We start from the raw sequence: 13,426 nt of genomic DNA, 5'->3' as shown, positions 1-13,426 counted from the left end.
CATGTAGATGCACTTCATGTAAAGGGGGCCAGCCCCAAGGCAGCCCCCCAGGTGGGCTTGCCTTGCAAGGGGGTAGCCAACCCCTTAGCCATACTTTAGGCTCAGCTGACCAGCCTTTTGGAAGGCTATGGAGCAGTCGGCCAGGACAGCTACAGGCAGCCGACTAGCATATTATGCTAGTCGTGAAACATTTGCATGGACATTTTTTGCTAGCTGACGGGGTTTAAGGGCAGCCGACTGGGCACCCTGAAGCATATAAAAGGACAGGTTCAGATCAGTCCATAAATCATCAGATATAAACCAAAGATTATCATCAGAAGTCAAGCATGTGTGCCTAGGCTCTTGCCTGTGCATACTTACAGCCCTCCTTGTGCTCTCAACCCAAGGCAAAGAAGCAGAACACCTTCCCTTAGTCTGGGGCCAGTGTATTTCTCTCGAAGATAGCTTCAAAGTCGCCTAAAGCTTATGCACAGTTCTGCCCAGTGTTTGGTCGCTTTGTCCTTGCGTTTGGCGGTCGGTCAGTCAGTTTGTCCGCTCAGTCTTGTGGACACAGTTCAGCTTGTATACAGTTCTCTAGAAGAAGAAACAAAGCAAATACTCCTGCTTGCAAGGAGGGAGGGGGGGGGGGGGGGGGGGGGGGGGGGGGGGAGTTAGCCGGTAATTCGGGACCCCATCTGGTGTTGTCTCTACAACATCTCTTTTAGATTCATGTATGCTGTTTTAAAGGATTGCTAAAGACTCACTAAACTCGGGTTTAAAGAAAGGCTTCGTTGTTTCACACAGTCCTAGCTCGGCACATGCTACATTGGTATCAGAGCTTGGGACGTGATTCAACTAGGCACCTTAGGGTGAGGGCATCCTGTGGATGGTAAAGCTGAGATCGGGAAAAACCACTCACCCATCCACAATGGCATCAAGCTCCGAAGACATCACTAAAGAAGAAGAACCATTCGAAGAAACGCTTCCGCAAAAAGAAGACGAAGACAACCAAAAGCTAAAGGAGCAGATACGACAACTCCAGATTCAACTCGAAAGAGTGCATATGGAAAAAAAACTGGCAGAATTACAAGCAACCTTGGCCCAACAAGAGACACCTAAAGAACAAAGTTCCTCAATGGAACAATGGTGTCAATCGATGACTAAAAAGGAAAAGTGAGACCGTGAAGGAAGAGTGGCCGAACAGCTGGCAGAGAAAGCCAAATGCAAGGCCAAAGAGGAACGAGATCGAGTTGGGAATTCTTCGGCTAGCCTACTGTTCTATCGGCTAGCCTACTGTTCTACCACGAACAATGTGGGTGATCTGTTCACCAAACCACTTCCGAGAGCTACTTTGGAGGTGTTTCTTCAACATGCTAGTATTGGACCGCCCCTCTAGCGTTGAAGAGGAGGTGTTGGAATATATCATCTCCAAAGGGTCTACATCACCTTTTCATGCTTGTATTGGTCATTTTATGAGACCCTGCATTGGCATATTTAGCACATATTATTTAGGCATTTTATAGCATTTTATGCTACTGGATAGTTGTCGGCCTGCTACAATTGGCCAACCAACTCATAGGAGGGGTATATAAGGGTGCACACCCTTCCCCTCAGTTTTCATCTCATTCTTGCATATCTATTGGAGGTCATTGTCTGCAGCAACAGTCTCTTGTGCTTGTAAGCACCTACGGGCTTCCCCCGTGCTCATTTTCAGCAATAATCAAATGCTTCCAGCCTTCTACAATTTGTGCTTTGGGCCTACAACCTATGATGCTCTTTCTTTCAACAACAAAAGGGCAACAATTTGTTGTCCTCTTCAACATGGGCAGTTCAAAAGATGCCATCTCTCCGGAGTTGGCGACCAAGATGAAATGTGCCCTTGTGACGTATCATTTGGACGTGGACGGGTTCATTCCCGGCCTCTGTACTCACATTTCCCAGAAAGCTCAACAGTTTGCCTTCGCAATTCAGAAGGCCTAGTTTCAGAGGGACTTCATTGTCTCGCCCCTTCTCGGGTGTGACATGATCCTTGGAATTCAGTGGTTCCGCCAGTATGCACCCTTTCCTAATTGGAGGCAAGACACCCTCACAATCGTCGAAGGTTTGCTTGAGCCTACTATCATTCGCAAGGATCGGAGCATTCAAGGTATTCCACTTATTTCCCACCTTCAAGCCAGTAGAGCTACCAGAAAGGGAGTTGAGCGTGCGATGATCTATGTCCGCCCACAGTAGAGAGCGACATCCACCGACATCCACCGCAACTCCATTAGAACCCCAGATGACCGGCCTCCTCCAACAGTTTCAGGACGACATGTTGAGGGATGACCTTCCACCAAGACCCCCACCCTCTCATCCTGAAGACCATCATATCAAATTGGTATTTGGAGTTGAGCCCCCCAGTAAGTTTCCGTATCTTCTTTCCAAGGCGTTGGAAGCTCAGTTGGAGACGCAACTAGCACAATTGCTAAGGTCTGGTTTCATCGGGCCTTCTTCCTCTCCATTTGCTGGCACCGATTCTGTTTGTGCCAAAGAAAGATACATAAGACTGCACGTCTCTGTGTGGATTACCAAGCCACGAAGATCGACCTCAAAAGTGGCTATCATCAAGTCAGGATTTTCGAGGCTGATATCCCAAAGACTACGTTTCGAACAGAACAAGGGCATTATCAGTTTGTGGTCATGCCTTTTGGTTTGCAATGCACCGGCGACATTCAACAAGATGATGTCACGAGTCTTCACCGTACTCATTGGTATATGTCTCTTCATTTTTTTGGATGACATTCTTACTTTTTCTACCACTGCAGAGCAGCACGTGAAAGAGTGCAGCAGGTCTTGCAGCTTTTGCGAGACAACGAACTCTACATCAATGCTAAGAAAAGCATATTTGGAGTTCAAGAAGTCCAGTACCTGGGCTATGTGATCAGTTCCAATGGCATTCACCTGATCCTGAAAAGATAAAGGCAATCCTCGATTGGGACGTTCCAAAGACAGCCCAAGAGATATGTTCCTTCGTGGGCTTGTGCCAAGCATATAGCTCGCATATGGATCGGTTTTCTAACCTTGCAGCACCATTGACATATTTGCTCAAGGGCGTGAAGACTAGAAGACAGATCATAGTTAAGGCTTTAGAGGCTTTCTTTGCTTTGCAAAAGGCAACTTCTGAAGCACCGGTTCTTAAACTCACATCATGTGATGACTCTTTTGAGGTAATCACTGATGCCAGTAATCTCGCCATAGGAGCAGTTTTGCAGCAAGAAGGCAAACCAGTGGCGTATTACAGCAGACAGTTGAATGATGTAGAAAAAAATTATTCTATATATGACAAAGAGTGGCTAGGGGTTATCACAGCCTTGAAGCAATGGAAACCTTTTCTTTATGGAAGGGAATTTACTGTGAAGACAAACCACCAGGCCTTGAAGTGGTTACAAACTATGCCAAGTGCCCAGTGGAGCAATAGACAACACCGGTGGAGTCGGTTGTTCCAACCATTTGGAGGAATGATTGAGTTTGTACCGGATAAGAACAACCTCTCGCAAACGCTCTAAGTCGCAAAGGTAGTATTCAGACAGTACAAGAGTCCATTGTGTTGGAAATACAAGGAAAAGATTTAGTCAGTATGAAGACACAGTATATAGATTGTCCAAAATTTGGAACTCCTTACAGTATCGCCCTTTATTCAGAACCGGGTCATTACACCATTCAGGACAGTTGTCTCTTTTACAAGGGTCACCTATGTGTTCTCAGGGAGAAAAGACTAGCACTCCTCCATGATGCCCATGATTCACTTGTTGGTGGTCATTGCGGGATCAACAGTACCTTGGAGAAGTTAGAAAGATCGTTTTATTGGCCGAAGATGAGTAGGGATGTGTACAACTATGTTTCTCAGTGTTCTATATGTCGAAAAGTGAAAGTACCTCATAACAAACAGGCATGGTTGCTTCACCCATTGCCCATTCCTAAGGGTCCGTTTCACGACATTTTAATGGATTTTGTTGGACCCCTTCCCGCATCTACTGGATCTCAAAATACTTAGTGTATGACGATAGTTGACACATTCAATAAATTTTGTATGCTTATACCATGCAAGCAGACGGCCATAGTAGAAGATATAGCCCGGCTCTTTCTCTGACATTAGTATCCAGTTTGTGGTTTGCCATGGACCATTACTTCAGATCGGCACCCAAAGTTTACATCTGACTTCTGGCGAGCGATGTTCGACAACTTTGGTACCAAATTGCAATTGTCCAGTGCATTTCATCCCCAAACCGATAGCCAAACCAACATTTACAATCAGTTGGTTTTCAATGTGCTTAAAGCGTACTGCCATGATCAGCAGTCGAAGTGGGCACTTCATCTCCCATTGGTATAGGCAATTCTCAATGACACTAACTCATCTAGTGTTGTCAGCACTCTGTACGAGGCAGCCTTTGGTCGAAGATTTTCATCCCTTCTCACGAGGATGATCTCTCCTTCCTTAGAAGCCAGCAAGACGACAGAAACTTTTTTAGCCATCATTAAGTCCGTCAAAGAGCGTCTTACCAAAGCTTAGGAGGCTTACACCAGACAGGCAAACAAGACACGGAGAGACGTCAATTTCAAAGAAGGTGAATGGGTATATTTAAGGATCATGAAGGAAAGACTCAAGAAAGTGGACAAGCGCTGTCCAAAGTTGTCATTCAAAAGTTTTGGTCCTTTTCCCATCATAAAGAAGATAAGCGACGTCGCCATGTAACTCAAATTGCCAGACAGTTGGACAATGCACAACGTTTTCCACGTCTCTTGGTTAAAGCCTTATATTGGACCTTCATTGCAGAATGTTCCAAAAGAGCAGCAGCCAGAATGGTTGATGAAACAGAGGTGATAGAGCCTGAGCAGATCTTTCTACATCGCTGGAAGCTGGAAGCTGTCAGAATACGCAAAACGGAGATGATGACCAAATCTGGAAACACAAGAGCAAGTGCAGAAAATAGACAGCAATGGAGAGAGAGGCGTATAACTCTACTATGTATACACAAGAAGATCCCGAATACAATACAATACACACATGACAAGGGGCTGTGGGGGTCCATTGTATATGGACCCCAGGTAGCAGTCGGCCTGCTCCAGAGGCAGCCGACAGGCACAATGGCAGAAGCCAAACGTGAGGCTAGAAATGTCATGCCTAAAACAAAAAGTGAGAATGAGGATAAACCAGACTTGCTCTCAGTACACCACTTCAAAACCTACACTATTGAGACGAACGGAAAGTGGTCCGACTGACGGCAACAAGGGTTAAGGAGGATGGGCTATCTCGAAGCTATGAACCCGCCGCCAAGCTAAGCAGGAGGAAATGTCACGTGACAAGTGGCGAATCAGCCAGCCCTCTGACAACCGCTCAAGACTAGTCGCCGCCTACACTTGCAAACGGCCAACGAAGAGCAAAAATAAATAAAAATACAGTACAAACAAGTTAACAACAGCCAAGACAATGTGGCACTTTAATGTTCAAGAAAGCCACAATTCATCATCATATGGGTACTACGCACTTCAAGTGTGCAAATCGGGATTTATGGTTTACATAGACATGAAAACCCCCTTTGCTCCCTCTTCATCAACAAGAACCAGTCCCAGTGCTCTTGGTTCCAGTTGAACTTCCTCCTCATACAGGATGGTCTATAACAGCTTTGCTAGCTTGTAACCTAACTTCTCCAATTCATATAATGTATCTGCTCCCCCTACTTGCTAATGGTTCTCACTAGGGCCAAAGGCGTCAAAAACCACAACCCCCAGAGCCTCAATTTGTAGAGTCTTCATCTTAGCCTACTACTATGGAGGACGAAACCCACCACCCTGGCAATCCAACTCCAACGGATTGGCAACAGGCTTTGCAACAAATGCAGCAACAGTTTCAACAACTTAAAGAGTCCATGGCCACATTGGCTTCTCAGATCCCAAGAGTTACAGACGGATTGCCATTTTCATACAAGTTCTGTACTAGCAATCGACATTACAGCATCAGTACTAGACAATGAAGACAACATTCCCCTTGAGGTGGAAGGTGATGATCTTAAGACTCTTTATCGTCTCTTTTGCAAGCTAGTAAAACAAAGAAATTGGAAGTTAAACCCCCTGAGTCCTATGGAGAACAATGCAATAAGCGTACACTTAAACAATGGCTTTACAAACTTTGCCTGTATTTTGACTTGATGGTCCTTACCGATGCCAAGAAGATTACATTTGCCCCATCCTTACTTAAGGATACTGCCTTACTTTGGTGGCAATGGCGACAACATGTTGGAAAAATGGTTATGACGTGGGAAAAATTTGAGCGGGTCATTCGTAAGCAGTTCATTCTTGCCAATGCGGATTTTCAAGCCCGAACTCGTTCACGCCATTTAGGCCAAACTGGTTCTTTGGCTTCTTATATCTCGCAGTTCACTAATTTGATACTGGAGATTGATTCTTTGTCCCTAGCGAATGAGCTTCATGCCTTCATTGAAGGTTTAAACCCCACACTTCGTACCAACGTGCAAAAGTACAACCCTGTTGACCTTGCTACTTCCATACATTATGCAAAGCATGTAGCGGATCTAAATCCGAATTCTCAAACATTGGCCTCTCAAGGTTATTATGGCAATGGTTCACGTATGGCTCGTGACAATCCTCATCGGACAACTTTCAATTCCGACCCAACTCCCCTTGGCAACATTCACAGCAACCTCGCCGACAAGAAGGGTCATCTTTTAATCATTCTCAGCGTCAACAATTCCTTCAACCAAGTGCATCTGATCACGGACGGGACTAGTGACATGACTAATCTCACACTCCTCATCCTACAATAGCTTCACCTTCTCGTGAATAACAAAGGACAAGATTGTGCACAATTTGTAATGGCAACCATAGATGGTTTGAATGTCCTAAACAACCTAATGCTTCTCAAAACCGTAATGTGGAATCTTCAACTTCAGAAGACTGCTCCGATAATTCAAAAGGAAAACATGCAGTAGCTCATGCACTTCATGTTAGTCCTAACCTTGACACAGATATGGCAAACGTTATTGAGTCAGTTGATGACAACATCGAGGATTCTTCCAGCATGACTTCAAAAGAACAGCAAGATGATGTTGAAAAGACCTTGGATTCTTTACTCAAGATGATTAGTCACTCACGATGGACTTCTTTGAAGACACAGAGATTACAAAAGCGGATATAACACTTGTTTCAACCTTACCCACATGGGATGACACAATCGATATCAAGCAAGAGAATAAAGTTTTCAACATTGTAGAGAATTTCAAGCATTCTTCTGACAACTTGGATGAGTACTTCACTACTATGAAGCGGAACACTTCAACAGATACTATTCAAGTATCTTCGAGAGAATTCATGGTTGAACATTCAGATTCTTCTACATCGCAATATAGCCAAGTCAACTTCAAGCCCAACATTTGGAATCAGACAAAGAACAAGATATTCAAGAATGATGCTACAACTTAGGATTTAGCATTTAAAGCACGATAGCAAGACAATAGAGGAAACATCTTCAATATTTCTCAGTGCAAGCATAAATGGCCCAATGACAAAGATCTTCAACAGAAGTCTCTTATTTAGCCAAAGTCTTATTTTAAGCGGGAGGGAATGTCACGATTGTGACTTGATCTCTCTTCATTACCCTTAATTATCCTTAATTGCTCTTAATCATTAAAGGGACTATTAAGAGTCATCTCCTGTCTTTACTGAGACACCAGGGCCTCTGTTGTGGGTGTGCCTGCCCTTGTAGGTGCTTTTCTCATTTTTCCTCACTCCCCGTATTTTTCCCATATTTTTTCCATTTATCTGTGGCTTGGGGGGCTCGTGAGCTGGCAGGCGCATTCTTTCTCTGGTCGATTGTACCCGACTTCAGTACACTGCTGGCCGACTTATGTTTGCTGGCCGACTGGTCTTGTAGCTGGTCGTGGAGAATCTGCACCTGTCGGCTGTCTCTGGAGCAGGCCGATTGCTGCCTAGGGTCCATATATAATGGACCCCCACACCCCTTGCTATTTTCATCTTGTATCATATTCGGGATCTTGTGTATATATAGTAGAGTTAGATGCCTCTCTCCATTGCTGTTTTTTCTGCACTTGCTCTTGTGTTTCCAGATTTTGTCACTATCTCCGCTACGTATTCTGACATGGTATCAGAGCCCTTTTCTTGGGATTTGTGTGAGCAAGAGGGGGACTGTTGCGTTGCTGATTGGTGCACTGTTCGGGACTGTTTGGGAAGAGGAGAAGCAAGAGAACGGTGGGCTGATTTGCTGGACAGCCACTTGTTGCAGGTGTAAGTTCTTCTTTGTTCCCACCCACCCACCCTTTTTCAGAGTACATCCCCGCAATGGCAGATTTGTTAGAGATGGGCGAGAGGCATGTGAAGATCCCTACACTCCCCACGTTCCCGGTGGACCGTCAGTTGGACGGGAACAACTACTGCATTTGGAAGGTTATGATGGAATCTGTTCTGGAATTATACGACCTTGCTGATTTCGTCGTTGTTGGGGTTCCACGGCCAAAAGTAGAGGAAGGGGAGTTACCGTCAACCCGAAAGAACCAGGAGGCACAGGCACAGGCATAGTTGTGGGATCGTGTCAACGCCAGGGTCCGCTTATTTATCTTCCTCAATAGCACACCGCAGGTAATCAATCATGTAAAGCATATGACGCTAGCCAGAGGTATATGGCAGCATTTGGCTTCTCTTTTCAACAGGACATCGCCCATGAAGAGGATTTCCTTGGAAGTACAGATGTGGGTTATGAGCCCTGCAAAGTCATCGACGATGCAGGAGCATATTAACAAGCTGCAGGCCCTTCTGCAAGAAGTCCTTCAGGCAAGGAAGGAGATATCATCAGAAGATATGGCCATCACTTTGCTGTCCCACTTGCCTTCTCAGTATTCCGCTTTCTACACTTCTTTGATTACTAGTGGCAGGCTCAGCACCATTACATGGGAGGAGCTTGTGCCCCTGGTCTTGGACTAGGAGGAACAATTCACGAACCCTCCTCACAGCAGAGGTTTGGAGGCCTTAACTAGCCAACGGTCGAAAGGCCGGAATAACAACAAGGGCAAAGGGAAGGCTTCATCGGAGAAGTCTTCTGAGAAGAAGCCTGACACGGATCGAGAGAAACTGAAGGCCGAGTGGTCCTGCAATGACTGTGGCAAGAAAGGCCAGTATTGGAGAAAGTGTCCTAAGCGGTCTGGGAAGAGTGCTGATTCTTCAGTCTCAGCTGCAAAGACCCCAGCAATTCTGCAATTAGAGAAGATGGACTCAAATGCTTCATCTGTCAGAATACGCAGAGGAGATGATGACCAGATCTGGGAACACACGAGCGAAAACGCATGCAGAAAAACAGCACAAGAGAGAGAGAGAGAAATAGGCGTGTAACTCTGCTCTGATATACACAAGAAGATCCCGAATATGATACACTGAGTGGTATGGGGGTGAGGGCCTATTTATATGCCCCCACATGTGCAGTCGGCCTGCTGAAAAAAGGCTCCACGACTGCATCTGCAGTCGGCCAGCTCTGAGGATCCACGACTGCATCAGATGCAGTCGGCCAACTCCAATACACACATCTAATGTAGTCGGCCAGCAAATGGATCCTCCAGCCAACTCAGGGCTGCCTCCCAAGCCACAGAAAAATGGAAAAAAATAGGGGAAAAATGCGGGGAGTGAGGAAAAATGATAAAACACCTGATAAGGGCGGGCACACCCACAACAAAGGCCCTGGTGTATAAAACTAGACAGGAGATGACTTCTAACACCCCCTCTCAGCTCCTGGCTGTGTAACCAACCACAGGGAGCTGGGGTGCCGCCAAAGCAAATCCTGAGAGAGCGACTTCGTGAAGAGGTCCACCGTACTGTCCTCCCTCGAACAGAACTCTAGCAGGATGTCATCAGCAACAACGATCTGTTCACGAACAAAGTACTTCTGGATGACCATGGGTTTCTCCAGTGGAAGCCCAAACCTGCAATGCAACCTCTACATCCTCACCACCTCACAAGCAGCATCACAAACAGCCCGGTACTCTGCCTCTATTCTCGACAAGGCAAAAGATGTCTCCAACTGCTCCGCAAAATTGCTCCTGGGCCTGAAGTAGATCCCCTCGTGTCCGGATCTCCTCCCCAAACCGAGTCACTCCAACCATGGAGTCGGACTCCATCCAACAATCCCCCTCCTGTGTACAAGAGTCCCTGATCCTTCGGATGCCGCAAAAACCACAAGAAACGCAATCCTGCCTCCCAAAGAGTCATCCGCAACCATGAGCTCAACTGCCTCATCAGGAAGCTCCCGTCCAATCTGGTGTCCGTCAACCAGATCAATGAACCATACAGCTTCTGAGTCAAAAAGGCATCACACTGCTCACAAGGATCAACACCTGTTATGGTGCACAAACAAGTCCTGGAAACCTGATGAAACCTGTCAACCACCCCCTCTGAATCCGGAACCACAAAGCTTGGAGAAACCACCTCCTTCTGCAAGTAAGCACCTGCCACCTGCCTGGCTTTCCGAAAGGTCCCCGTGGAAAGAACATCCTCAACTACTGGAAGTTCTATGTCCCGAACACTACGAGACATCAGAGCATAAGTGACCTGTTCAGCTTCCTCTGACTGGCGAACACAAGAACTACCAACATCAGTACTGGAAAGTTCCTGCCAACTGCTGCCATCTTCTGGCAAGCTATCCACCACCTGGTCTCGGAAAGCCCGCACCTACAGCGTATCCACACTTAAGTGGCCATTACTAGACTGCCACTCATCACAAACCTGAGGACCTGAGAGAGAGAGTGCTGAAAGCCTGTAAACTCCATTCTCCACTACGCCTTCCCAAACCACTTGGCCTGTTGCTTTGTCCTGGAGAGCAACAAAATGCTCATCAAACTCCACCCGTACCCCAGTCTTGCAAACCTGATGCGCTAACAACAGATGAAAACCAAGTGCCGGAACATACAACACCTGGGAGGAATGCTTCCCCCCTCTGCCATCGGGAACTATCTCCATCCTGCCCTCTGGGAAGCAGAATGGGTTGCTGGATACCAAATTGGACAGGAGCTTCCTGATGAGGCTGTTGAGCTCATGTTTGCAGAGGACTCTTTAGGAGGCAAGATTGCGTATCTTGTGGTTTCTGTAGCATACGAAGGATCTTGGACTCTTTTACACAGGAGGGGGATTGATGGATGGAGTGACTCAGATTGGGGAGGAGAGCTAGGTACAAGGACCTTGACATCAGGCTACAGTTTTTCCCTTGGCTCAGGAGCAGTAAGAGGCAGCCATCTTTTGCCTTGTCATCGATAGAGGCAAAGTACCGGGCTGCTTGTGGTGCTGCTTGTGAGGTGGTGAGGTTGCAAAGGTTACTTGGCAGGATTGCGCTTCCATTGGTGGAACCCACAGTCATCCAGAGGCATTTTGTTCATGAAAAGATTGTTGCTGATGACAACTTGCTAGAGTTCTATTCGACGGAGGATAATGTGGTGGACCTCTTCATGAAGTCTCTACCTCAGGCTATGCTCCAACGGCACTCCCAACTCCCTGGGGTTGGTTTCACATCCAGGAGCAAAGAGGGGGTGTTGGCAGTCATCTCTTGTCTGTATATTTACACCACGGCTGTGCCCGCCCGATTTAGGTGTTTTCTCATTTTTCCCCACTCTCCATATTTTTCCCTATTTTTACCAGGTGTGGGAGGTTGTCCTGTGGTTCTTGGAGTGATCCAGGTGATGGGTGTTTCTCCATTTTTCCATGCATTTTTTCCATTATCTCCTGGTCGTGGGGTTATTCTCTTCTGGCCGACTGTTGTTGTCCCGGCCGACTTGGCTTTACTACCCGACTGGCTGTTTTTTTCAGTCGTGGACAGCAAGGGCTGCTGTCAGCTAGTTTATGGCTAGCCGACCAGCATATTGTACCGGATCTTGTATATAGCAGAGTTTATACAGCTTCTCACTCTCCCTCTTCTGCATTTTGCTCTCTACTGTATTTGTCTTCTACGTGGGCACATCTTCAACATGGAGTTCTGCGTTTTCCTGCTCTCAATTGTTTGTCTCATATCCGCTGCGTATTCCAACAAGCAGCCCATGATTAGGTCATTATCAAGGCAAAGCATAGCAAAAATACTTCCTTGAGGCATCAGTTAAAGCAAGAATAGGGTCATGCGAATGTATGATGATAACAACCAGTTTCATTGGTATCTGAGTCATGTCATGGCTAATATGGCAAGTGTCATATTTCCATCCATGTGTGTGTACGACATTGCATATCTTATAATCCTCCCTGATCCATCCATGTGTGCACACAAAAGCGACATGGTATAACTTAACGCTCTCACTCTCCCCTGTTCGAGACATCCATAAGACGCAGCTTGTGCTTGAACATCAAGCTTCTTCCCTCGAGTTGCAACGATGGAGAATCTCATGCTCCATGTAATCACACGGGCACCCTCCTTTTTTCCAAAGTGTGATTTCTACACAGTTAGAAACCATGAACCGTTTTTCCAAGACGCATTGATCCGTAAGAAAGAAAATTCAATTGAGCAAGCTAAGGTTTAGAGAGAGAGAGAGTACGGTGGGAGGTGTTCTGTGCCAGCTTCTTCAATCGCCAAAACGCGCTTCAAAGGCAGTAGGTCCAAATTCACCGCTACCATTATCGCGACTGTTGCTCTTTTCTGCCCTCGTCGACAGTATCGCTTAGAAAAAATATCCACATAAACCTTTTATATCAATAAGTTTCGTCCGCTTAGCTAGACTTCAATGTTATGCAAACAAAAGACAAGAGAAAGGAAAATTATAAAAAAGAAATGAAAATCAAATAAAATAGAAGAGAAAAACTCTCTTTCTATCAATGCCTACCCTTAAGTAGATTATTTCATAAGCAAACTTTCCTTTATTCCCATGGAAACTAGCCTTACAAGCCCATTGTTTTTTAAAAAAAATTATCTATATTTTTTCATTCCACTCACCCCCACATGTACTAATATAAAGTAGGGAGTGGTATGCATACCAATGGGTTGTTACACATACACATACTCAAAGTGGCACTCGTGTTAATGAGTGCTACATATATTGATACTAAGAGTGGTATGTGTCTCAATGTAGTGTTTGAGGTGTAAGACAACCAACCAAAGCCTAGGTAATTGAAGTGGAAAGGAATAATAGGCATAATAGATGGAGTTCACATAGACACAAGTTAGCCTATAATTCACGTGATAAAAAGTAAGCATTGAGATCACTGAAGCTTATCAAAGGCTAAAAGCTACAGCGTAGCATGTTTCACATGGAATGAAGTGCACAAAGGGGACATGAGATTAAGGCACGTGAGGAGATGAAGAAGTGCACAAAGGGGACATGAGATTAAGGCACAAAGGGGACATGAGATTAAGGCACATGAGGGGATGAAGAAGATGTTTGCAATGAATCATTTGGGGGAGTCCAAGAAGCAATCACAC

At 45.8% G+C, this 13,426-nt stretch overlaps 1 protein-coding gene across 1 annotated transcript in view; it reads right to left on the bottom strand.

Annotated features, from left to right (window-relative positions):
• LOC147628443 (RNA polymerase II transcription mediator) overlaps nucleotides 1-12,703 on the bottom strand; it is a 35,091-nt gene extending 22,388 nt beyond the window's left edge. The window contains exon 1 of the mRNA XM_086813590.1: nucleotides 12,546-12,703. Coding sequence (XP_086669716.1) covers nucleotides 12,546-12,625 — 80 coding nt within the window. The 5' untranslated portion in view covers nucleotides 12,626-12,703. The remainder of the gene's footprint in view (nucleotides 1-12,545) is intronic.
• Between the last annotated feature and the right edge of the window lie 723 nt (nucleotides 12,704-13,426).

This window comes from Cibotium barometz, chromosome 19, assembly GCF_041138505.1.
Source record: "Cibotium barometz isolate CiBa-2024 chromosome 19, ASM4113850v1, whole genome shotgun sequence".
Lineage (NCBI taxonomy): Eukaryota > Viridiplantae > Streptophyta > Polypodiopsida > Cyatheales > Cibotiaceae > Cibotium > Cibotium barometz.
Note: the sequence above shows the minus strand (reverse complement) of the source record. Positions and strands in the feature narration are given on the sequence as shown.